The sequence below is a fragment of the Passer domesticus genome, chromosome 8 (assembly GCF_036417665.1).
Source record: "Passer domesticus isolate bPasDom1 chromosome 8, bPasDom1.hap1, whole genome shotgun sequence".
NCBI classification, from domain to species: Eukaryota; Metazoa; Chordata; class Aves; order Passeriformes; family Passeridae; genus Passer; species Passer domesticus.
The window spans coordinates 32,859,325-32,885,306 of record NC_087481.1 but is presented as its reverse complement, the minus strand read 5'-3'; the positions used below and the strand labels follow the sequence as shown (position 1 = coordinate 32,885,306).

General features: G+C 41.7%; 1 protein-coding gene and 1 long non-coding RNA gene across 12 annotated transcripts in view; both read left to right on the top strand.

The window, feature by feature from the left end:
• NRG3 (neuregulin 3) overlaps positions 1–14,079 on the top strand; it is a 695,884-nt gene extending 681,805 nt beyond the window's left edge. For all 7 annotated transcript variants that reach the window (XM_064430253.1, XM_064430250.1, XM_064430251.1 and 4 more), the window contains one exon: positions 3,230–14,079. In XM_064430253.1, the coding sequence (XP_064286323.1) occupies positions 3,230–3,737 (508 nt within the window). In that variant the 3' untranslated portion in view covers positions 3,738–14,079. The remainder of the gene's footprint in view (positions 1–3,229) is intronic.
• Positions 14,080–15,236: 1,157 nt separating this feature from the next.
• LOC135306401 (uncharacterized) overlaps positions 15,237–25,982 on the top strand; it is a 58,242-nt gene continuing 47,496 nt past the window's right edge. The window contains exon 1 of one of the 5 annotated variants that reach the window (XR_010367217.1): positions 15,237–15,619. This is a non-coding gene — a long non-coding RNA (uncharacterized LOC135306401). The remainder of the gene's footprint in view (positions 15,620–25,982) is intronic. The other 4 variants (XR_010367215.1, XR_010367216.1, XR_010367214.1 and 1 more) reach the window with 4 other exon arrangements.

The following is a 25,982-nucleotide window of genomic DNA, read 5'->3' as shown; positions in this document are numbered from 1 at the left end:
GCACTTCATCTATGTTTTGTGCACTAAGGATGTTTACCCTCTAAATATCTGCTGGTTTCACAGTGTTGGTGTTCTCATCAGATTTCCAGCCCAAATGAAATATTCCCTTGTCCCCTGCAGAAGTTACACTACTTCCTTTCTTCTCCTTTTTCACCTCCATCTTTCCCTGCTGGGGTGCACAAACCAAAGTGGTTTGTTCCCTAATTCTGTGAGCGTTCTGAACTTTGTCCGCCAGCAGCCTGGCTGAAGTGTAGTCAGGTCTCCAGGTAGAAGATGGGGGTGTGTGTATTCAGTGTAAATGCTTGCAAGGCTGCCCTAGAGCCTGGCAGAGCCCCTGGAATGATTCCCATCCATATTAATGGACCTTGTTGTCAGGCTTGTACTCTGCACACCTTTAGCCACAGGGCTTACAGAAAAGCTGCTGGGACTATGCTAAGTAAAATCCATTTCATATTTAAAGTTTCAGTCCCTTCTGTGTCTCTTTGATATCTAGTCTTAAAGGGGGCAGTAAAATTGTTGTGCTTCTATCAGTTTCATTCTTTAATTTAGACTCTTACACGCTCTATAACATAATTACTGTTAAATATTTATAAATGTTTGCTTTTGTTGCTTGGTTTTAAGAAGAGAGTGGAGAGAGAGCTGCACTTTGAAACACATGCACATGAATTAATTTATTCAGACAAAATAATTTTTCAGATAAAAACACAGATATGTTTCTTTGGAGGAACTGTGGTTCTGGGAAAGTTAATTACAGGAGAATGTAATTAAGGTTCTGCAATTATAGTCCTAAGTCTCAGTCTATTGAAAACAGCAGCAGTCTGGTGTCACACACAGAAGCATGGATCAGTTTGTAATTAACTAAAAGCCAAGTCTCACATGGTTTAGGTTTGATATCCCTTCGAGTTTAATACCTTACCTGTTGCACACAGTGTATGCACTTCAATTCAACCTCAGTTCTCCTTTGAAAGCCCTGTGAGCACGGGGCAGAAACATGTAATTCTGGCATAAAATTGGTATGTCTATCTGTATTTAAAAAAATATTATGGAAATACACCAGGCATTTCTTTACATGTCACTGCTGCTGCCAGTTAGTTTTCAAAATACCAAGAATCTCTATTGTGGAGCTGGCAAATGTTACTGTTTTCTCACCCAACCCATTTTAATTCAGTCTTTTCTTGGTTTTGCTTATATATCATCCATATAATACCTACATTGCATGTGAAATTCATTAAAAACATTCACTCCCTTTGTTTTCAGGGTGCAGCCCAGAATATATTTAGGGCCTGAATTACCAAAAAAGGGACTAATGCAACTGATGCGATCTCTCCAGCTATAGTCGTTTGAACAATTATATATAAGCAAAGGAAACAAGAATGGGCACAACCCAAAGGTCTGCACTGTTTTGTTTTCATTTATTTTTTTAATTGTCCTCCCTCAGGAATAAAACCCCTGATCAGTATTTCATTCATCCTGAGAGCTGGTGTAAAAAGCCCCTCCATGAATGGCTGCAGGTGTGTCTGAGCATAGTGCCAAAGTAACGAACCAAGTCTCAGATGTGAAACAGCTGCAGAGCAGGACAGGGACTTCCAGCACAGGTCCCAGAAAGCTGCTTGCTCTGTTATTCCCCTGGGTGCCACTTCCCAAAGCAGTATCTCTTTCCCTCACCTGGCAGCAAAGTTCCCAGCCCTTCCTCTTTATCACAGAGCTCCCAGATGCACCTCCTGGGGAGCCAGGAGAGTCCTGGGACAGGGCTGTGCTCCACATGGGCAGGGGGATGTGTGCAGCAGCTCTACAAAGCCAGTGCCACCACACACCAGTTAATGACAGGTCAGTGGCACTCTGCTGGAAACGAGCCTGAAGTTGTCTGCTGCTCCCTCCTGTCTGACACCTGGCCAGGAGCATGGGGCCAGAGGAAGCCTTTCCAGTTTCTTACTGTTTGTGCCAGTACTGGACCATGGCAGTTTCCCACCATTCAGTTTCTCTTCCCTAACTCTTTTTCTGCTCATCCCAAAAAGCAGGAGGCACATATGAGTGGAAGGATATTCCTGGTGAGGTCCAACAGGCTTAAGGAGCTTTTGGAATAATACCTTTCAAGTCAGAGCACCTGCTTCCACACCAGATCTAAATGTTGCTCTCCTCACCCATGGATAAAGCATATTAGATTCACCATTACCTTGCCTTATTAAATAGTGATAAGCTGATTATAAATAAATTATGTTCTGGTACTGAGGTGATGTCTGTGGTCCTTAGCAACCATGACTGGTGATGCAGTAACTCCTAGAGCACCACATTTCTAGAAGTACTAATTTCAGATGGGAAACATATTTTTTTTTTGGTCATTATTTATTTTATATTTATTCTACTTTCCATTTCTGGTTCTTTTAAGTATTTCTTGTAAACAAAACAGAGTTTGGCTTTGAAACAAAATGGAAATGTTGGTACGAGTTCACTAAGTTGTTTCACAATCAATCAAATCATGTTATAATATGTGTTAGTGAATGATAAAGGATTTTTTTAAAACAGTATTACAGTATCAAGAGAACACAGACATTTGCTCAAGTCCTGCATATCATCTCTATTTCCAGTTCAAATCTAATAAAACAAATCAGGCCAGCATTATGAGTATGGGCTATTGAAAAAAAATAAATTATTTAGAGGTACACTGCACTTAGATGCTCTGCTTGTTTGTAGGGGTGTACAGACAATCATTCCTATGTAAATAAAGACTACACAGCCATGAATGTTTAATGTTATTTTTATCTGTGCTTTTTTAAAGTGTTTTCCTAAAACAACCATTTGACACTGAGAGTTCTGACACTGAAGAAACTATAAATCCGTTTCCCTGATCAGAAGTAGGAGTGGAATTCCAAATTTATTTTCAAATAAAATTAATACTATGTTATATTACTTCTGAAATATAATACATATTGTATACATATAATCCTTCTGAAATGTTTTAAAAAGAAGTTTCCATTATTCTCATATACTGGTGGGTGAAATGAGACTGAGAGAAGAGCAGTGCTTTGCCACTGGCAGATTGGAGAATCAAAACTAGTCTCCAGAGCCTGTCGTTTTCCCCAGGGCCCCACCACGGCCAAGTGCTCCTCTATTTCAGGAGAAAATGGTGTGTATCTCTTCAGCACAGTTCACTGAATCTCACACAGTGTCCCTGCTGCTGGTTGCTCTCACCACTTGATGTGCAACGAGAACTCTTTTTTTCTCTTTCCAGGTATTCATCCAGTGGTTTAAAAACTCCTCAGAATCCTTCAATAAATATGCAACTGCCTTCAAGAGAGACAACCCCATATTTTAATAACGTGGATCAGAAGGACTTGGTCAGCTATTCCTCTTCAAGGGCCAACTCCGTTCCCATCATCCCGTCTGTGGGCTTGGACGAAGCCTGCATGCAAATGCAAAATGTTCCTGAAGTAACAGGCATCAAATGGTGCAAAAACTCCTATTCCGCTGAACTTGTCAACGTGAGTTCCCCAGTCAGTAATTGTCTAATAGCAGAGCAACACGAGGTGAAAGTGCTGCTGGAAACTGTGCAGGAGCAGATCCGGATGCTGACGGACGCGCGGCGGGCGGAGGACGCGGAGCTGGCGGGCGCGGCGGCGCAGAGCGGCGCCAGCGAGAACACGGCCTTCCTGCCCATGAGCCCCACGGCCAAGGCAGAGCGAGAGGCACACTTTGTCCTCAAAAGTGACACGCAGAGAGACTCGGTATTGGCCAAGTGACTCCGTGTGGGGCTGGCGGGAGGGGAATCGAGAGGTCTGTGCATTCGACGCTTTGCTAAACAGGAAGGGAGGAAGTTAAATACAAATTATTTATATGCATTAATTTAAGAGCATCTACTTAGAAGAAACCAAATAGTCAATCGCCCTCATATCATAGTGTTTTTTAACAAAATATTTTTTTAAGGGAAAAGTTCCAGGAGGGATGAAGCGTGCTTTTAGATGCTTTCTAGGCAGGATTACACAGTTCCAGTTCCAGAGGACTTTTCCGTGGTCCTGTTCGGCTGTCTGATGGCTTAGGCTATGCATCTCTTTTTCAGTAAAGGCCAGGTACTGTCCTTAGATGCATTTCTGGTTTCAGGGCAGCACTGCAGTGAGCTGCTGGGCAGGGATTCAGACCCTGGAGAACATGTCCTGTAAGCCCAACACAGATCCACTCCCCTCTCCCCCTCTGCTCTTGATTCCAGGTTCACACCATGAAAACAGGCACGCAGACACCTAATTCTGAGTTCTGGTACGTGCTGTGGAATGATGACAACATCCCTGAATTGAGCAGATGCTTAACTCTTAACCTTAATTTGATGTGTCAGTCGCCCCAAGAAATCAATGGAATCATTTATGAGCTTTGGGATTGGCCAAGAGTGGGAGCAGGATTGGGGTCTATAGAGGTTCAGTGAGTCCACAGCTGCTGAGTCCATCTTCTGAGCTTTGCCTATCAGAGCTGCCTTGGTGGAGAGTGAGGAAGAACGAGAGAAAATGTCTAAGTGTGTATTACAACAGGTTTGGTTTTGGTTTCTGGTTTGGGTTCTTTTAAGTGGAAACATAAACTCTGTTGTTCGTTAGCACCCCTCAACATTTCTAAACTTTTACACTTTAAAAGCATTTGTAAGCTCTCAAGGAGCACTTCTCAGTGTGTGTGTGTATTTTTTTTAAACTTATTTTTTATTATGGCTTGTTCAGAGAAGAGTCAGGGAGATCCACTATGATCAAAATCCAGCCAATAAGTGTCCACGCTGCCTAATTTATTCCTGCATTCAGTTCTCCAGTCACTTTCATTAATTATGGCTTAGGCTTGTGAACTTTAAAGCTTCATCCCTGCAGATGGCTCAGTATGGGCAGACCCACAGGCATGCAGAGATCTGACTCTGATGGAGCTTTCTAAGAGCAGATGGTTTCCACCAAGCCGCTCCCTGCAGGGGATCAAGGCCTAGAGAGGATGTATCATTGCCTGGTTGCCATATCCTAATCACATGATAAGCTCTTTTTGCATTAGCTTTCTTTGAGTCCCTTTCCCCCCCATAAATTGTAACAAAATGTGCCAATTTTGCAATGAATTGGGTTCAGTGACACATTTTATTTGGTTTATTAGTGTAAAAATATCTGCTTATTCTTGGGGGGAAAAAATCCACTATAATAAATAATCACTAAATACCCTTCCCTGGTTAGTGCCAGGAGATTGATTTGAAAAAAACCAGAATATATACAGAATGTGTTGAAATATTCCTTCGAAACAAAATAATTGTTAAATTTATTAATGTGCCCCAGACTTTCTAGTTCACAAGTCTCAAGACTTCCCAAAATAGCACAATCAGTCCCGCAGTGCTGTTGTATGTTGAGTCAGAATAAAGCAATATCTTAACCTCTGTCAAGTAAATTTGGAAAAGAAATGCTGAAGGTGTATGTCATTTTTAATTTTTTTTGTTAGGGCAGTAAAAAAAATTATTTTTTACAGTCTTCATCCAGCAAGTCTTATTTTGGGTTGCTTTTGTGGTTTTGGGGGTACTTTTAAAGATAAAGTTGATGAAATTGTCCTGTTTACAGTATTTTCTATGGCTGCAATCTTTGCTGTGTGTTTTCAACAGAAATGTATTTGAGAGCAAACCATTGTTTTATGCCCCAGGATGGAGTGTGAGGTGTTCAGTTCCCTTCTGCAAAGACAGAGCTCTTGTAGCAGTGAGGGGGGATGCCCCTGGGGTTTGGGCTCACCCTGACATTTTCCTGCCATATGTGGTGGCCGGGCACAATCTCACAGTGCATGAGCTGGCTGTGGGGGCATGGCCCCGAGCCCACACCAGACAAACCCTCTGAAAGGCAGGGTGCATTCGGTGGGGCTCAGCTTTGCACCCCTGCAGTCGTTGGACTTTTCTGTCCACACCACTTGCATCCCCCATCTCAGGTCGTGAGCAAAGAGAGATTGCCTCTGCCCATGAGCCCCGTGAACATACCTGAATTTTCATGTTATATGAAAACTGGGTACTATGTAAAGCTCTGATTCAACAATTTTCAAATGGTGATCACAATTAATGAATCGTTCACCATTAATTTTTTCGAGATGTTCTTTCTGCAATACAGTGCAGAATCCTGCCCAAACTGGTGCTTAAAAATTCAGTATTTTCAATTCAGGTGCAAGTACTTCCCTCCCCCAAGCTCTGCAAATTCACTTCTGGCAACATAATGGGAGCACACAGCAAGATTGCAGTTGAAGAAAGCACCATATCATAGGCCATGCCTTTGGGGAGAGAATGTGTTCATGCAGCACCCCCGAAAGACCCAGAAAGAGGAGACGAGCAATGTATTTAAGAGAATGAAATGTTTTACTGAATGGTAGCTGAAGATCTGAAATGGTGAGGATATCTTTGGTTCATGTTAGAGATACGATCTTGTACTCAGCAAAGGATGTGTGACTGTTATATGTTAACTGTTCTATTCAGTTCTCAGCATGTTTGAATAGAGAGATGTTAATATTAACCAATGACAGACTAGTGTATTATTTGTTCAGAGCATCGCTTCAGATCTTACTGAAACTGTCATTGTTTGCAGAGGAAAACAAAAAGGGTTGAAAACATCCAACTAGGTAGCCTTAATGTTGTTTGTGTGGTTTTCTAATGCAACTGTTTTCCTCTGTGGACCTTCCTGTTTTACAGTGAATGGGGCAACATTTTCTCTGAGGTCTGACAATTAATTGTGTAAAGCATCCATTTGAAAGTCATACTGAAACAGCCAACATGGTAGGCCAAATTTTGCTTTGCTTCTGGTCCCACTGAACTCATGGATTGGAAGGGATGCAAGTCATTGAGAAATGCAATTCACTCCTAAAAGTGCATCTGTTCCCAGCTTTGGAGACAGTCTGTAATCCCCCTAGAAGAGGCTCTGAACTCAGTCGATTATGTGGTTCATAATTAAAAATTTTATCTGACCTATGAAGTTCCAGGTGTAGTCTGGTGTGAAAATTTACACACATAGCATTGCATTCAAGCAAACTGGGAGAGCAGCTGACTGAATAAATTGAACTTTCTCTGAACTGAGCAGAGAGAAAGCCTGTGTCTCCAGCACAGCACCATGGAGAATTGTGAGAAGCATATATCCTGATCTTTTTTAAAAATTTATTTCTGTTTAGAATTTCTTCAAAAACAATCCAAAATAACCCTAAAAAAATAATCAAGCCAGTAGAACAATCCCAGCACTTGAAATAGGAGATGTGGGTAAGTATGGGCACATTTGTAGTGTTTACCATTGAATAACTCTTCAGTACCCCAAGGCCCAAAGCTGGAATGTTGTCATTTTTTCAGGCACATGTTTAGATCAACAAATGTTTTTGTGGAACACGAGCCCTTCAGCATGCCTTTGGTACCTGGCCACGCTCTCAGCTGGTGTGGTGAGTGCAGCAATGGCAGCATCTGTTAATGGAGGATCACATCCCAAATCCGTGCTGCTGGATGCCCAGCGTAGTGCCACAAAGCTTAGTAGTCTCCCCTGTGATGTCAGCACTGCCACACAAAAGGATTTATTTTGCCTTTGAGCATCCCAGCAGAGTGTGAGCCCCCTCAGCTCCTTGGCTGGTGACTGGGCTGGGCTGGCAGCTCCTCCTGGCACAGGCTGATGTCCCTGGCCAGGCTCAGCAGCAGTGAACTTGTCACCCTGTGGCTGATCCCAAAGCCACTCAGCACCATCCTTCAAGTTCAGATTTTGAAATAAACAGTGGCTTGATGGCATGTGCTTATGACCAAGCATGTGCTCCCAAACTGAAATGTTAGCAGTTAATTCACACCTACTTCTTATGTAAGTAGGGAGAAAATCTGGATTCCTTTTCCCAATTTATCCCCAGGTTCCTGTAGTCTCCTGTTGGACATTACTTGAACATTTCTTACTCTTATAAGAAATTCTGAAAATAAATACCAAAGAAGAACTCTGAAAGAGTCCTACCTACAGTAAATAAATTTGAAGCTTGAAGGAACAGACCTGGAATAAAAACTGTGTTTGAAAGTATTAATATCAATTGCCTTTCAATCAAATGAAATTTCCCAGTAAACTCTTTACCCCCTAGGAGAACAAGGAGCTTATAAAGTGATTTATTATCTTACCATGAATTTAAAATGTTTATCTTCAAGGAGATTGGGAAAAAGCAAATATTTAACTTAGATTTTTTTGTGATTTATTTTTAAAATTTTATTTCAGCAACCTAACAGGTCAATGAACCCATTATCTGTATTGTCTGACACATAGTCATAAAGTCTCCTCTTTTGTGGTCCAAAAGCTGCAATGATAGATTTCCTTAAAGAGATCAAGATTTTATCTAATTTTATTTTTAAATTGTTCATAGAATAATACAGTTATTTATCTTGCTGAAAAATATAAAGTAATGCAAACTTTTTTTGGTTTTGTACTGCATTATTGCTGAATTCACGGCAAGATTGTGCTTCCTTGGTTTTGATGTCTGCTTACAGGAAAACAACTGACACCCTGTTTTCAGGTTTAGACTTGGCACTTCCAAATCATGGTATGAGGCAGGATTTCTGTATTTTCCATAGCAAAGTTCAAACATGATACAGAAATTAAAAAGCTACAACAGCAGTAAAATTACTAACAAAGTAGGCCTGTGTTTTGTTTGGTGGTTTTTTGGGTTTTTTTATTCATTTTTATTCCATGGCAATCAGAGGATTGTGCCATGGGAATTGGTGGTCTCTTGCAAGAAATTCAGAATGTGTTAGAGACAGTGGAAAGTCATCAGTGTAGCCCAGAGCTAGAAAAGCAGTGGAGGAGGAAAGAGTCATTCAGTGTCTGCCACAGGGGATGAGAGTGCTTTCATCTTAATAGTAAAAACCAGTACAGTTGTTTACTGTTGAAAGGTTTACCTGCTAGGAAAGGTAAATTATCTGAATTTATTAATGACCACAGTGGTAGTGTTTGATTAAAGGAAAAGAAGCAGAAATTTCCAATTTTTTCCTGCTTGCCTTGTCCCTTGGAACAAATCTAATTATGTTTTGGTTCTGTGTTATTAAAGCACTGTTTCCAGTGCTTCAGAGACAGAGTGCTCACACCTCACTGACAGCCTGCACTGACTCTTCCTTGCTTGAAAAGATTAAGCAGTTTCCTCTTTGATCAACACTCCTGTAAACAAGGAGTGATTTTTCTAATACCCCACAGGGCTGTTCTTGTGCAAGTTTTCCCAGATAAGTAATGAAAATACAGCAAGACCACCTATAATTCTATTTTTAATATAAGAAACTGTATATAATACTTTACAGCTCTAATGGAGAAGGGTTATTGATGACTGGAATATGTAAATAAACTATAGGACATAATGTATGTCAGCAGCATGGAAATCCTGCATTTGTACCATAGCTCTTAATAATGCATTCTCTTCACGCCATCAGGAGACCTACATGCAGTTTATAATTTGCTTTCCCTGGGGGGACCATGGTCTGTAGCACATCACTGCAGTGGCTGGGCACTGATGTGCCCTGTCCTTATTTCCTGCAGTGCAAGAGCCACCTCTGGGCTGTCCAAGCCTGCTTGGAACTCTCGGAATTAGTAACCCTTCAGCTTCTTCACTCGCGTTCAGTTTTACCTTGCCCTCAGAATGAAGAGTATCAGCCTGACATTTGGGACCCTGAATAAATGTAAGGCCTTAAAGAATTTAATGCACTTAACATTTGTCTGCTTTGGTTCGACCTGATGGGAAACCTCTCCCTTGAAGGATTTATGCAGCCCATGCTGCAAGGCACTTTCCTGCTGTTCCTTCAAGGAATATGGAACAAGAGCTCCCAGTTGTGTAAATATTTGGAAACAAAAAAATTACAAATAATAATAGAGGAATATAAAAGAATACTACTAATAATTAATATTCTAAAATAAACAATAGTTCCTTGCCTTCTCTGGCATACACAGTAGTAGCTAAAGGTTATCAAGATGCATCAGAGACATGAAGAAGACTCAGTGAGGCTGGTTTATAAGTAATATGTACTTTATCAGGAAACCCAGGCTTGGAGTTTCCCTTGTTTACATTAAGAGGATTCTTTCATAGCATGAAATTCACTCCTATACATTGCATACCTCAGCAGAAGCAGGACAGAAACTCTTCACTTTGGCTTTCTGACTCAAGTTAAACTCTCTTGCTTTAGATTATCTCTGATCTCTTCCAGGAAAGAATAAATGAATATCCAAAAAGAAGAGACTTGAATACTTGATGTAATTTTTTAACCAAAAATCAATCAGTTGCTTTTAAGACTGGAGCCATCTGCTGAACTTCAGTGTTCAAAAATAGCTGAGGTTGCACTGCTCTTGTTGGGGCACACAGAGGTGGTACAAGCATCACCAACCTCACCACCCCAGCAAGACACACTGGGAACAGCTGGAGAACAGGGCAGGGAGCTTCTCCTGACTGTGGCACGGTTTTTAACATGGCTGAGGAGGGATGGAATTTGTGTCAGGCCAGATCATGTCATCAGAGAAACTTGTCTTTTGTTTCTTTTTCAGATCATTCCCATTCCACTGAAATTGTGGTCATCAGCACTAGTTTGTTTATAAGTTAGGGATTTCCAAATTCTCCAGTCCTTTGATGTGTTGAATTTGGAAGCAGAGACTTCCAAAGAAAAAAGTAAAATTTCTTCTGTAATTTTTTAAAACGATTACAAATACAGGTATTACATTAACTATTTTTTAAAAATCAGATGTTGAAACTTAAATTACAAATATTTATATTTACATACTGATAATAGGGGATGGCTGAGATCCATGTTTTAGTTTGTCTCCTGATCTTGTTGAAGATGTCCCAGTTTGTTGCAGGGGTGTTGAACTAGATGACCTTCCAACCTGAATTATGCTAACTATGTTCAAGTTCTTTCAAATTGCCCACAAAAAGCTGGATATTTCTGTGTGCATCAATGATAACTTTGCGTTGTAAATGTAAATAAGATTTTTGGACTACATAAAACTTCCAGGTCAGACTTTGGAGTTGCACAAGTGGCAGCTGTTTCACTGCAAGCACAGTTAATGTGAAGGCTCCCCAAGGAGGATATTTGTGGTGGCTCAGCAGCTGAGTGCCTGAAATAAACCCCAGGTCTCTGCCTGTGCAGTGCTAACCTCTGCTTCTTTCCAAAGGTGACCCACAGGGTGTCTGAGCTCCTGCACCAGTGACTGTGCCAAAAGGCAGGTGTCAGCGCTGACTTCTGTGAAGGCTCCTCTCATTAAATCAAAATGAAATAATATGAGCTAAAAATTGATGGGCTGGATTCTCCCAGGTATTGCCCGGTTACATGGAGTGCCAGCAGCAGTGCTGATTTACAGTTTCTGAGCCTGTGGCCCATGGTTTGACCTAATTCATTAGTTCCCACCACCTGAGCTGGGGCAATTTAAGCAGAAATGTCTCTGTTACCATCAGGGTAACTTCAGAGAATTGTTAAAGCAGTTTGATTCCAACTAACCTCATTTTTTTTACTTCATTGTATATTCTCCTTGATTATTGCAGAGGTGAAGCTGCTTCCAAAGTCTTAAAATTGTCATTGCTGATGTGGCTTTGCCAGAGCTGTCACTCAGCTGCAGTTCTGACTCAAATTCTGCAGATCAGAGCTGGCTCTTGCAGTCCAAGATCATGTAGGTACCATAGGATAATTTGGGTTGGACGAGACCTTAAAAGATACCTACTTCCATCCCCCTTGCCATGGGCAGGGACACTTCAGATCAGGTTACTCCAACCCCATACAACCTGAGCTTGAACCCTTCCAGGGATGGGTGGCCTCAGCTTCCCTGGGCAGCCTGTGCCTCCCATCCTCACAGTACAAGCAAAACTCTCCATGCTTGTTCTGCAGCAATTGTGTGCATTCAGATCTTGACACGATCAGGCTGATCGTTCACATTATCAGTTTTATTTAACAAAGCTATCTCTTATATGTAATTTCCATGCTGCTTCTCTGGGTGTTATAGAGAGAAGCATGAAGGCAAATTCAGCTTGTCTGCATTTTCACTTCAGATAACAATGGTGTGGTTTTTCCCAAAGCAGCTCAGGAGACCAGCTCTTAATTTCTGAGCTGCCAGTGGGGAATGGGGTTATTCTGAACACAGTTTGTCCATGTGCTTTCTTATCCAATCTTTCTTCCCAAGAAGCTCTCTTTCTTCCAACAGCCCTTATTCCTGAAAACATCTAAAACATTAAGCAAAGCTAAGGCAAGAGATGTGCTCTTGTCTTCTGTGCAGAAGGGGCAGGGGCATCAGTAAGGGCTAATTACCAAAAACTTCTTCAGCTGATTCCATTCATATTTACACAGACAGATGATGATAAAATGACTCTCTGTGGTTTGGTCACCCATATTTGCAGGCTGTCACATACATAAGCTGCTTTAAATTGTCTGTGGTTTGCAATATCTAGGGCAGACTTTGAGAATGCTCAGGACAGCATCTGCACTCTCCTTAACTTCCATCTCAATTTCATGTGCCTGATGGATGTTTCTGTGACATTGGCAAGTCCCACATCACCTTCTGGCAAGCAGGACAAACCAGCCCTTCCTGAAGCCCTGCAGGCAGTGGTCTGGATGGTGAGGAAGAATCCCACAAGCTCAGATTCCTCTTTGGACAGGGAATAGGGTTTATGGTAGGGCAGGACTCTGATGCTAAAAATGAAAAACTCTCCCAAGGTTTTGGGCAACTTGAAAAACACCCTGGAAATCACAGTCCTTTTAAATAAGGCTCCTGTCTAACCTCATACAGATTGGCAACAAAGTTGTGCATTTCATTTCAGTTTCATTTCAGTTTCTCTGGTAAGTAGTGGAGTAGCTTTGCATTTCCATTAATTTAAAGCTGTCTCTAGATGGCTTCAGAGAGCAAAGAGAACCCATCACTGTGGGAGTGGCTGTGCTCTAGGAAGGTGCTGTAGCTCATGGGCAGAATTCCATCCTTGTGGGCAGGACCTGGGCACCAGCACATTGCCTGTCTTCCTTAATGAGCTGAGAGAAGACCAGGCAGAGCCCTGTGCTCCTCGCTCACGGGCTGCTGATGAGGCCTGGAGCAAATCCCTACACTAAAAGCACTGAGAAATGGAACAGAGGTGATGGAAACGTGGTTTGTTCACTGTGAATATCCAGCTGGGATAGTTGGAATAACTGCAAGGGAAGAATTGCCTTTGCAAATCATGTGCCTGATTTACTGGTTAAATAGTTTTTCAGTCCTCCCTATTTAGTCAACAAGGACATTAAGATGTCCAGAAACAAAAGTGGAATGATTGGTTCCCAGTACTAATCTTAATGGTCACAAATCCAGTATTTCAGATTTTTTGCTCAGCACTTAGCAAGTAGAGTCAATCAGGCTTCATTTAAATAGATTAATTCCTATTGTAGAGTTAAACCTGATTTCATGTTTTCCTTTACTGGTCACTAGATCTTTTCTATATCACAGAAAATTATGTTTACCTTAAAAGTGATCTGTAGATATGCCTGAAACAGCACCTAATGTGAACATAAAGTGAATGTTCTCAATGCTAGGGCGAGTCTTGTGAAAAATTTTTGCAGCCGAAAGTCTTGAACCATTCACTGAAATAAGACAACTATTTGATTTTAACAAAATGGATTTTGTTGTCAATAAAATCACTGATAAACACTTGAGTTGGATTTGGGACTACTGAATATATATATATATATGTAAATCTACATACACAAACTTTCTTTTAGATCACAGAAATGAATGCTCCAACTTAAAGTTTATTCATCTAAATAGCTGGAGAAAATATCCACTTAATCACATAGTCTAAACACATTGAAGTAGGGGGAAAAAAGGTGTTCATTTTAACCTGTGTTTATTTTTTCACCAGTAAAAACAAATAAAAAGACAAGAAAAATAATCATAGTGCCTATGAAAAGATTGTGTTTCAAGAAGTTTGCAATGTGTACCACGATTACTTTAACTGCAAATGGAAGCTGCTTTTAGACTGAGTTTGGTTGAAAGGAAATATCCTTAGAAAAACTGTCACGCAGAATCCCAGGAAATGTTTTGGTTCGATATGTTTGGCCTCCATTTTTGTGGAGCTGTACATTCCTGTCCATGGTTCTAAAGGATAAAAAAAGAACTTATTTCAGAATCAATCTGTATTTTGACTCGTTTTTATACTCCCCTCACCCAGGCTGGTTTACCATATGTGTAAGTGAAGCTGAACAGTGTCATTTTTTATTTAGTGCCACAAATGAATCTTATGGCAATTCAGTCCTTTTCCCCTGCTCAAGTCGTGTGTTCCTGCTGTCTCCAGCCATCTCTCACTCAAAGCAGAGGTTTCATTTGTTCTCAGAGCCACAGAGAGTTGAGACAGACCCATCTGAAGATGCCAGCTCTCTTCTCAGCAGCCTCACAGGTGGGAGGATCAGTGGGGGTGGGAGTTGGAGACAACAAGATACAGGGATCTCTGACATCTCAGCACACAGAGAGGCACCCACCTGGAAAACCCAAGCCTTCTGCTGCTCAAGTCAGTCCTTGCCTGCAGCCCTGTCAGCTTTGGGCTAAGTGAACCAGGTAGAAAGGCTGAACTAGCCAAATTAATGCATTTGCCAGGAGGATCAACCCAGAAGAGAGGCAGAGATGGCAACATATTTCATTCTGGAGCCAAAAAAAAAAGCACAGGTTCTTTGCAAAACGGCTCCTTACCTGAACACAGTGAGGGTGTCTCAGCAGCAGCCAAGGGGATGGGGCAGAATTTCAGTGTCACACACCCAGCACCAGCCAGGGGCTGCCACAGCAGGTGCAGTGCCCACCCCTGCTCACTGCCCCACGTGCCACTTTGCAGGGACGTCCCTCCCTTCCCCTTGTGCCCAGGGTCATGCTTTCCAGCACGTCCCCACAAGTGTGTGCTGAACCACTCACAACCATGGTGAGCTTATTCATCATCCAAACCCTAAGGGGGCTTTCTGCTCAAGTGATTCCAAAATGTGTCTCTGGTGATGCCAGGGACCCCTTGGCAATGTCCTGAGTTTTTGTGGGTGCCTGACACCATCAGCTCTGCCCACGGTGTGCTGGGCACCCTGAACCCAGGTAAGGGAAGGAGGGAGCAGGGCTGTGGGTGCTCCCCAGCTCCACTCCAGCTCCCTCATTATTCCTGGATGCTGTCTTGCAGATCCTCAAGTTCCTGCTGCACTTGGCCTTTTTTCTGTTGGCTTTTCCTTTTCTTTTTTCTGGGTGGTTCAGAATAGCTCTCTGCATCTGACACTTGGCTTCTGCTTATGCATGATTTTTGCTTGCAATCTGCCTTCCTTGAGCAGTGTGAGTCCAAGTGCTTTTGAACACACTGGTGTTGCAAAACAGCAAAAAAAGGAGTTGTACTTTCAAACCTGCCCTTCCAGGCACCTCATTACCCTTGGGACACTGGTACTTGGGTGAGTTTGATGCTGAAGTCCCCTGGGTTAAGAAGGAGGATTCCGTTTTGCTTGGGGCTCTGGGTAGGTTTGGGTGGTTTGTAATGCTGCCCCAGATGAGGCTCCCACCCACACCTGTGTGGGGGTGAGCTGTTCACCTGGTTTGCAGTCACAGCTGAGAGCACTGAGGACCCTTTGTCTCCCCACCTTTGAGGTTTCTTCTCCTGGTGTGCCTGCACCAGAAGGGTCCTGTCTTGCTGGGAGGAGGCAGCTCTGGAGGTATGGTTGTGGTAGGAGGCTTTTTTTCCTAAATGTGATTTTTTAAAGGCATTTGGGTTTGTTTGTTTTTCTCCCTTTGGGTTGTGCTGAATATTTCCTGGAGTAGGTATTTTATTTATTTCATGGTGTAGTAGCTTAGCTTATTAGACTGAGCAGGGATTAAGGTATTTATGCCATTTAGAGCTATGGTTGATTGTTTTGAAAATCTGCATGCTTGGTAAGAGTAAATCTCCTTTTACTCCTTTACAGGAGAGTAAAATTTTTATTTCCTCCTTTCCAGATTGCAAAAATATGAAGCTTGTTTAGAGCATGGTTTGTGCTATGATAGGCACTGCCTACTGTCCAACCATCCCAGAAAACATCCTACATACAGGGAACTCTGGGAACTTTCCAGGGTTCAGCTTCAAATATAACAAATAAGAATGATGAGAGAACCTCCTAAAACTCCTGTTAAGAGTCACATTTGATACTTATTTAAAATTTCATGTTCTTTTGGTATGCCCTTTGCCAAAGGCACACTAACTGGGAGTTCTTTCTGAAGCAAGGCTGCAGCAGGTATGACACAACATCAGGAATGCCTTAGGATTATCTGTATCCTAAAAACTAGAACCACCTTGCTTTGGCAGTCATCTACAGAGCAAAAACTTTCCTCAAATCACTTAAATATTTTTAATTCATACTCTTCACATATACACAGCAAGCTGTTAAAATGCCTACATGTACATCTCAAGCTACAGTTCAAGTTATGTCTACTTAACTTAATGGGAATGTCTGCTGTTTCTTACCAGCTAAATGCTTATAGGAATGTCATTGCTACTGTGCAAAATAAGAGTAAGTTTTGCTGTAAGTATCTTTTTTGCCAGGACTTGCACAAGGAGGTCATAGTGAAGTGCTTACTTGCTTGCAAAATGTTTCTGCTCCAGCACAGCTGAAGCAAAGATGATGGTGAAACTAATTTGTCTCAGGTGTAGCGCTGTTACCTCCAAAAAGTGTTTTCTACCAATTTAATACTGCTTAAAATAGTGCACTTATGTTTAGAGGCTCTGGATGTTTTTAACCTTAAGTCAAAGAGCTTGTTTCTCTTTACTTTTTCTCCTTCTGTACAGTGAGAGATGAAGTTAGAGTTGGGCAGGCAGCAAAAGAGCAATCACTCACAAAATCCTGGATTTGCCCTCTTTGTGGCTGTATCTTTGTTATTTACAAGCATTGTTACAATCAGATTTGCTGAGATGCAAAGAGGAGGCTGATGTTTTGGGAGGCTCTGGCAGTGGGCAGCAGAGGAATTGAAGGAAGGCAAGGCCTGGGGAAAGGGTGGGTTTCACTGAAGATGAAGACATCTTTTGGGATAGCTGCCAAGGTCCTGGAGGAAAAAAATCTGTGGACCTGCTGCATATTCAGATGAGTATAAGCCAGGTGGAGAGTTCCAGGTGAGTAAAGGGGAGCTGGTTGCAGAACCATGTGGGGGAATCTATTCTGAGAATAAGACTTCTTGATGATTATCAACCAGAAAAACAGGTGGCTCCAAATATAAATTACTCAGCATAATCACCTGAGAGCAAAACCAGAGAGGGATTATTTGCAGGTGGAGGCTGTGAGTAGTGGTGCCTGGGTGTTCCCGGCCCACAGCTGTACCTCCTAACTCTTCAGACTGACAGGTGGATTGGACTAGGAATGATGGTCAAAGTAGAGTGAATAATCCAATGGAAAGATGATGGTTTTTGGCAGAGCTGATTTATTTTTCAAGAATAAAAGAAACTAGAGGAGGGGGAAAAAAAAGGCTGTTTAGTTTGAGAGAACTGGTTAGTTATTTGACTTGGTGGTTTTTCTCCTGAAGTCAAGCCAGAGAGGGCTGGAGGGACTGAATTTTAGGAACTAACTTAAAACTAGCTCCTGTAGCCTGGGGTGGTGCTGATTCTGCCATCAGACTGGGTACTGCAGGCATACACGTGCCTGCCATGCTGCACTCTGCAGCTCTCTCTGGTTACAGTCTCTTCCCATTATCTCCCTTATTTCAGACCATGTTCCAGTGCAATGGACCTGGACTGATGGGAATACAGAAAATATGGCTTTCCCCAAGAGCTCACAAACCTACAGCTGCAGCAAGTCCCCTGCTTTCTCTTTGGTGCCCTACATGAAGTTGCCACTTGCCCTTCTCAGGGGTTCTCCTATGGCATCTCATGCTCTAGTTCTTTTTCTATGTCATGCTTGATAGGTTGCTGCTGCTTTTCTAAAAATAGAGCTGCTATTCTAGGTTGGGATTTATACCAGGAATACAGCTATGACAGCCATTCAGGGTTTTCTTTCTTTAAAATAAAACGATAGATGTGGGTTTGGCCAAGTCTTCAGGAAATCTGGTGCTTTTTGATTGCTTAACAGTCTGTGTTTTACCATTGGCTGGAACAGCTTCTTGACCCAAACTCTGCAGGGTATGCCTTGCTCTGGAAGATTTCTTAATTTGAATTGAACAGTGTTTCTAAATTTATTGGTGATAATTTTTACTGTAAATGTAGCAAGGTATAGATACATAACTTTTGGTTTCACATCAAATGAACTTTTTACTCTTACCTAGTTAATTAAGCCAATGTAGTTTAAATTCTCTAGCATAGAGCTTTTTCTCTCCATGAATTAAATGGATTAACCTTTCTTAGAAAGATATGGCTAATTATATTACTGTGCCAGGCTATTAATTCCTTTCCTCAGTAAGTTACTGTTCTTATATGGCCACAGTGACCTGAAATAATTACAACCTCAATTTTACTTGAAACCTTTCAGTTTAGCACTCTTCTGATGAAATATACTGCTTTTGCTAATGTCTTAGAAATACTGGGAAGGAATAACAGTGCACAGAGAGAATTTCAATCAGCACTATCAGAGTGAAAGCTGTGGATACTCTAACAAAACAGTATTCCTTTTCCCCCCTAGATTATCACTGAGGTAATCACGTGCGTGTTTGAGAAGAGGAAGCAAGTGTTCTCTGTTAGCATTTGTTAGATTTCTTTTGTGTACTAGAAGTACTTCATTTTATCTAGTTGAAGATGGTGGAAAAATAAGGTTATGATTTACTGTCTGTTTGAAGTCTGAGGCTGCCTGGGGTACAAAATTCACAATGCCCAAGGCTGAATTTCTCTTTCTTTTGTTTAGAAGGATAAAATGTTGGGCTGCTGTTGTGGGCAAGAAGAGGTTTTAGCTGAATACTTGCTGATTGTCTAACACCTGATTTCTGATGTGGGCAAATCCTCCTGCAATCCAGTTCTGTGAAATTAAATGGGGAGAACTCAAAGGGGTTTGTCACCAGAGAGGAAAACTTCTCACCTGAGTTTCATGAAAGATGCATCATGAAGCCAAACAGGAATGAAATTCATGATTTATGGATTAAATATCACTTTAATCAAGAAGACATTTTAAGTAGCCAGCTTAATCATTGTCATCAACTTCATCAGGGTGATTGAAGCCATCATTACTTTAGCAGCTGATTAGCAAGAGCTGGATGTGGTCTTTCTACTAATGCTGGGGCTGCTCATTAAGAAAGGTGTCAGAGGTCCCTGACACCACCTCTGCATGATCTGCCCTGGTGCTTTTGCTGTATTTTCCTGTAAGGGTATGTGGATTTTTCCTTAGATTGTACTTACTGTGTAATTCAAAATAATTGCTATTTTGTATTACAAATGCATAAGTATTTGCATGAAACTTGTTGATAAAAGCAGAGAGTGCAGAAGTCTGATAGGTGGTGATTAGTTTATCCATGATTATAAAACCTAAGAAACAATTTAAACACAGTTTTAAAAATAAAATCTAAAAGAGAGGATTGGAGGTTTCTGAAGGAAAATAAAAATGCATCTAGACAATGCAAAATCCCAAAGCATCTAGACAAAGCAAAATCCCTCCATGGTGGAGGGGACAGGTGGTTGATTGTGCTCAGAAGAAAAAAAAAGGCAATATTGGGCAAGATTACCAAAATGAGAGTCAGTTTGGAAGTTAATGTATAAACTTCTCTGTCTGGAATAAGAATATAAGAAGAAACATTATTCATGTGTAGCATACCCCTGGGGTATTTGTGATGGGTAAAGGGGAAAAAAATGGAATTTTTCTGTTAAGTAGTCTAGAATCAGCCATTTAAGATACAAGCAGTGAAGTCTTAAGAAGGCTTCAGGAGCATAAAAATGAGTCTGAAAAGCAACTAAAATAACTATAATAAGAAACTATATAGGAAGTTACCTGTAGAGATGATGAATCCAGCCAGCCAGACTTTGGGTGGGGGTGCTTTCTGTCAAACTGAAGATAGATTATGCCTGGTTAGGCGAGCAGTCCTCTTGCTCTAGTTTTCAGATTATTTTCTTCCTTTTTTTAACTCCCCCCACAAAAAAAAAAAAAAAAAAAAAAAGTCTTATTTTTAACTTCACGATGCTAGCAAAGAATTGAGAGCTTGATCAAAGACACAGGTACTAGCAATTTTATCAGTCTTGAAGGAATTTAATTACTCAAATAATTCAGGTTTTCCCTTGGATTTTTGATGAGGGTTAACAGTTGGCCTGACATTATTACAGCAAAATTGAAATAAACATTTTCCTAAAATACTTACCTGCACATGGGGGAAAATTGAGCAGCTCTCAGCTGAATGTGAGAGAGACATGAAGATTTGTAATCCAAGTGTGGTGATTTTTGAAAAAAACTGGTGATACACCTCATCTGTATTCAGATGGAGACAGGGGAAAGGAAGCCAAGGATATTTTTTGTCATTTTGCAATAACCACTGTGGGAAAGGCAATCATTCCCAGCCCCAGCAGTCCCAAAGAAGCAGCAACCACAAATAACAAGGAGGGCCCTCAGCTGTACACAAAATACTGTGGAGGGACACAGAATTTCAATTTAGTTTCAGAATGTATGGAGCAACTTTACTTTGAAACTAAAGAAAGTCTTTTATTTATGTTTTTCTTACAAACTCAGTTTAATAACAGGACCGAAAGTGATGTGGAAAGGAGAGTTTAGTGAATGTGGGAAAAGAAAAGATAAAGGGGTTAGAAGGGTTCTTGGAAAGGAGGACAAGAAATGGCTCCCCTACTTTATTTCTCGTATTGAAAATAAGGTTCTTGATGTTTTGAAAGATGTGGGAGACCACCTGAGACCAAAACATGTACTGATTTAGCAGCCATAATCTCCTTCCTTTGTGGGGCAGGAACACTTGTGTCAATCCTGATCATCTTTCTGTGAAAGGCATTTTCCCAGCTGTGATGGCATCTTTCCAGCACCAAATCTTCCAGGGCTTTTCTGGCCCTTTGGTGCCATATGTATTGCTTGCTGAGGTCCTGAATATTACTGTCATTATTAGTGGGATGTTTCCCAGAGTGTTGGCTTCTTCAGGTTCACACAAGGGGCTTGCCAGCTGTTAAAATATTTTGCACTGAGAAGAGCTCCTCCAAATCAAAGCAGCATTCTCTGCCATCACAGGGAACATGGAGATGATATTTTGGAGCTGAAGCTAGCAGAGGGGATTTCATCAGGCTTCCTGCACCAGCTCAGGTCCCTGTCTGGTGCACAGAGAGCTGTGCTGTCTGGCAGTGTCACAGCAATGCTGCCAGCACTCTCTGGGGCTGAGCATGTCCCTGTGTGCCTGGCTCCTGTCCTGGCCCTGCTGTCACAGAAGCTGCTGCAGCAGAGCTCCCTTTGCATCAGGCTTGTTATTGCTTGCATGTGTAGGACAGACTGAATCAAGTCTCCATTTTATTCTTGGGGCTGATATGCTTTAGCATCAAAGGAATGCTCCTGCTGGGGCTGCTGTTTCAAAAGACATCCTGGAATTTCATGTCTGTTACTCCTTGTTGCTGATGGCCTGTCTCTCTTGCATATACCTTTGTTTCAGGTGTATATATACACCTGCAGGTGGGCTTTAAGAGATAGCCCTCCTTCCACTGGGGTGTTGCTATCCATGTGGCTTAGAAAGAGCATTTGGTATCATTAACAGGCTTTTTGTGGTGGCAGCATTGTTTTGAGAGAGTGATTTGGAGTGTCTGTGTGCTTGGCAGTTGCTGCAGCAGCAGCACCTGTGACTTTCTGGAGAGAGGAGAGAGGAGCAGCGTGGGGATGGCAGCCAGGCCTGGCAGACCCCAGTGGCTGTGCTGGGACCCAGGCTGCCTCTGTGGCCTGAAATGAGCAGTCCAGGCTTCTGTTCCCATGCAGCAGGACAATCAAACCTCCTCAATGTAGCAAATAACTGTGGCAGCAGACTGCAGGAGTGGCAAAAGCAGCAGCAAAGTGCATCTGATGGGTCCTGCTGCTTTGTCAGCAGTAAATAACCTCGTGTGAGCCCTGAGAGCAGCTCCCAGCTCTGCCTCCAGCCACACTGGCCTCTGCTCAGCCAGAAGCTGGACCCAGGGGTTGCCCTGGACCTTGTGCATGGGAACCAGGGTCTGCTAAAGAGTGATGTGGAGGGAGTTTCCCATAGAGCAAGGTAGCTCCTAGTCCTGTTTCAATTATTGCTGCGGCAGTGCAGTCACCAAATTAGTGGCTGTGGGCAAGATTGAGAACGACAAGTACAGGGCAGCTCAGCCAGATGAGAGGTACAGCAAACAGATTTTTGAGCAAAGGGAGAGAGTGGTTATGCTGTGATGTTCATACCTAAAGAACTCACTTGTTGATATAATGAGAATTGCTGAAGTTCTCTGCTTCTGCTTTACTCATATTGTCCTAATATGCTTCCTTCTAGATTTCTTTATTTCTGCTGTTTCAGGTGATCTAATTTTGTGGTCCAAACAAGCAGATGGAGAGGGATATGCTGTTCCCTAGCATGTTCTACACAACAGCAGCCCAGTGAGTTTAAGCACCAGCACAAATAGCTGAAGTGAGAATCATAAACAATTGCTGTATCAGACACAAATGATGTGTCTCAGCCTGTTAATAGAGTAGCCATTTATTAACGTCCCACAAACATGGCAGAATTTCAGAAAGTTCATGCATGTGCTCTCTTGTCAACCGGCTTAAAGAATAAGAGTATTTACATCTACAGGTTGCTGTAGAAAGAGATACTGCATTTTTAATAGGGCTGTTTTTTGTAGATGCTAAAATCACAGAACCTTTGAAAGCAACTCTACTGTTGACTGTAATAAAAATAAATTGTATGTGCATGTGGAAGAGGAGTCCCAAAGACATGTAAACATCATTCTGCCAAATTAAAGTTGTTTAGTTAAGGATTGACACGATGCTGAGATGATCTGGTTTTGGTCACTTTTAGCATCACCCATATTAAGTACTTGCACCCTAGAAGTATAAACAGCTGTTAAATAGTCACCCTTTCTATGGTCAAGGAAAGAAGTCTATGCTGCAGCTTTAGGAAACAGGGCTGAAAAGGAGCAACAGGAAGCCAAAGTAAAATCAGGATGGGTAAAAGCCAAAGTAAAATTGGGATGGGTGCTTGTCTAACTTTTCAAAGCTTGCACAATTTCCCGGGACACCCTCTTCTACTCGCTTCATGTTATAACTCTTTAATGCTTTTGCTGCAAGACTTAATTTGGTTTCTTCTCCTTTAACATGCAGAGAAGTTTTCAATTTTCCACTTTGTATGTCTGTGAGTATTTGAAGGCTGTTACAAATCTTTCTCCTCATTTGTTCTTTTCTGAACCTACCTTGCCCTCCTAACCACTCCCTTCCATCAAGGAATTCTTCAGCCAGTGTCTCCCCCAGTTACAAAAATGAAAACTTGATACCTGCCAAGTACTGTTTTACCATTCAGCCCTCATTTTGCAGTGGTTTCATTTAGTCCATGTTCTGTCAGACAGAGTATCAAAAATCTTTATTATAATCAAAGTATGTACTCTGCTGGGACTTTCCTACCTGCAAGGCCTCTTCTCCTGTTCAGGGTGGAAATTGGACTGCTACAAGTTTGGGGTTTGACAAACCCATGTTTATTGTTAGTACCTTCACACACTTGTAAAACTTGAACCAAATGATTTGAATAAATGAATTTAAGAGCAGAAATTCCTTCATTTCCTTCTGTGTACCCACAAATAGTCTCTGCCTTCTGGTATCCTTTAAGAAAAGAGGCTTATTGGTTAGCCCAGACCTCTTCCTTCTGCCCACCCTCACTTATTTCTCAGGGGCACTCTGCTGGAGTTTTTCAGTGATTCCAGCTTGCCTGTGAGCTCTTAAAGGTGATGTGTAATTGTTTGAAGAGAAACTGGCTGGAGCAATGTCTTCTAAGGCAAATTCCACAAAGCCCAAGGGAAGCATTTGCAAAGGCAGGGATACAGAAGCCAGTGTGCCCAAACATAAGTTTTGAGGCTCCTGACAGGCCGAGACTCGAGCAGAAATCTGTCAGATCAAATGGAGGCCGCTTGCCTTGAGAAAGATCCCCACAGTGTGTGCTAATCAAGCATGTAGCTCTGTTTTATTTAGAGAGCAAAGGGAATGCAGCAACTCTCCAGCCTGCTGGCAGCTGGGAGGGAGCTGTTTTGGGCCAGCACTGCTGGTGCTGCCCCTGCCCAGGCAGACACTGGTGGTGCCTGACGTGCCCCAGGCTCTGCAGTTTTTGTCATCTGGTGAAGCTGCATGTGAACTCCAGGCAGTGGTGTGAGCTGCACAGCACCTGGGCTTTCAGCAGGATAATTTAAATAATTTTGGGGTTTTTGGACCGCAAAGAACAGATGCGCTAAACCACAATGACATTACATGTGTGTTTTGAAAGGATATTTCCATGGATAACCAGCAAAAATTATCCCAAATTAATGTTCTTGGAATTCAGATTTCAAATGTCCTCTGTGGGAGTTTGTTAGGGAAAAAAAGTATTTTTAATTAATTTTTAACCTGGCTACTGCACTTCAGCAGTTCAAGGTGATTGTTTTATTAGACATTTTAAATGTTTAAATGCAGTTATTGACTGAACAGAAGCCTGAGCAGCCTCTTCCATAGATTTGCATAATTAACAGTGTGGCAAAATGAAGGTCCAAGGAAGAAATGTTTGTTTCTTGGGATCTCTAACATGTAGCACACTTTAAAAAAAGACATAGTGGTATTAAGTTCTGTTCACTACAGTAGCTTTTGGGGAAACTGAAAATAACAATAAAAAGACTCAATTTGTGTGTTTTCTTAGCTTTTTAATGGTTCACCAGTGATGTTGCACACTGGAGAGATTACCATATGGATGCTCTATGTACTTTCCTATGGAGATGGCAAGCTGGGGAGGAACTGCTCTTGCTCTCAGGACCATAACTAGAATGGATATGAATGAGTGCCTCTTCTGCTTCATTCAGTAGGAAATCACTTAGTCACACTGCTGAAGAATAATCTTACCTTTCCAGTTAGTCATCAAATCAAAGAAGAGACTGAACGCTTCTGAAAACCAGGATGGACTTTAGGTTACTTGTCTGAATTATTTCCTGTTCAAAGTTTATCTTTCAGTAGTTAATTAGAAATTGCTGTGGTGCTAATGAATTTTTTAATCAGACTTGTACCACTCACCACACAGAAAATAGAATCCCTGCACCCAGGAAACAGAGCCTCAAAGACTTGACTGAATTTTTCAAAGCATGTGCACATTGAAGCCCCAGGGATGGGGTTTCAGTCACTTGTGCTTTTAGCATCCTCTTAGTCCAGTGGGGTTGTACAGACACTCACTGAAATCCTCTAAACATTTGGAGTGGCCAAATGTTACTTTTGAAAGTGAAAATGTTACTTTTCCCAAGAAGTGATAGCTTTCCAGAAAACTTAGATTGGTGGGGTTTTTTTTCCATAGGAATGTAAGTGAAATACTGCAGCTCAGGAATGTGTAGAGGTTACATGCCAGGCTGCAGAGAGAGACTGCTGGGCTTGCTGAAACTCCTGGAGATCTACAGCTTCAGTTTGCACAGCAGAAGTTCCTCCTCCCCCCACCACTCCTCCTGGGAAGCTCTCCAGCCCCAGGACTGCACTTAGTTCCTGCTGGGAAAAATTGCACGAGAGAATCTTAGAGAGCAGGGAAAGCAAAATCAGGAAACAGAGGAGAGGAACGGGAAAAAAAATAAAGACCATGCACAGAAAAGTTAAAAACACAGTAATGTTTGCCTCTATGTGTCTTCTCAATAGTTGGATTATTTCAGCAGTTTGGCAGTGAAGTTGTTTTTCTACAGAAAGTGGTAGCAAGGAGTTGTATTAAAAGTGGTGGCAATGCTTTAATTTGCTCTTAATTAAATCTTACTGCATTCTATTTCACTTTCAAATTTTCCTGTTTATGGGTGATTTGCAATTCATACTTACAATTCATGCTAAAATTGCTGTTCATGCATGTACTTTCAATGGCTGCTAACAAAATTTAACTTTGATTTGGTAGCACTAATTTTAAGAAAGACCCAGGAAAAGCTTGTAGTATGTTTATATTCTGTGGTTTATATGCACATAA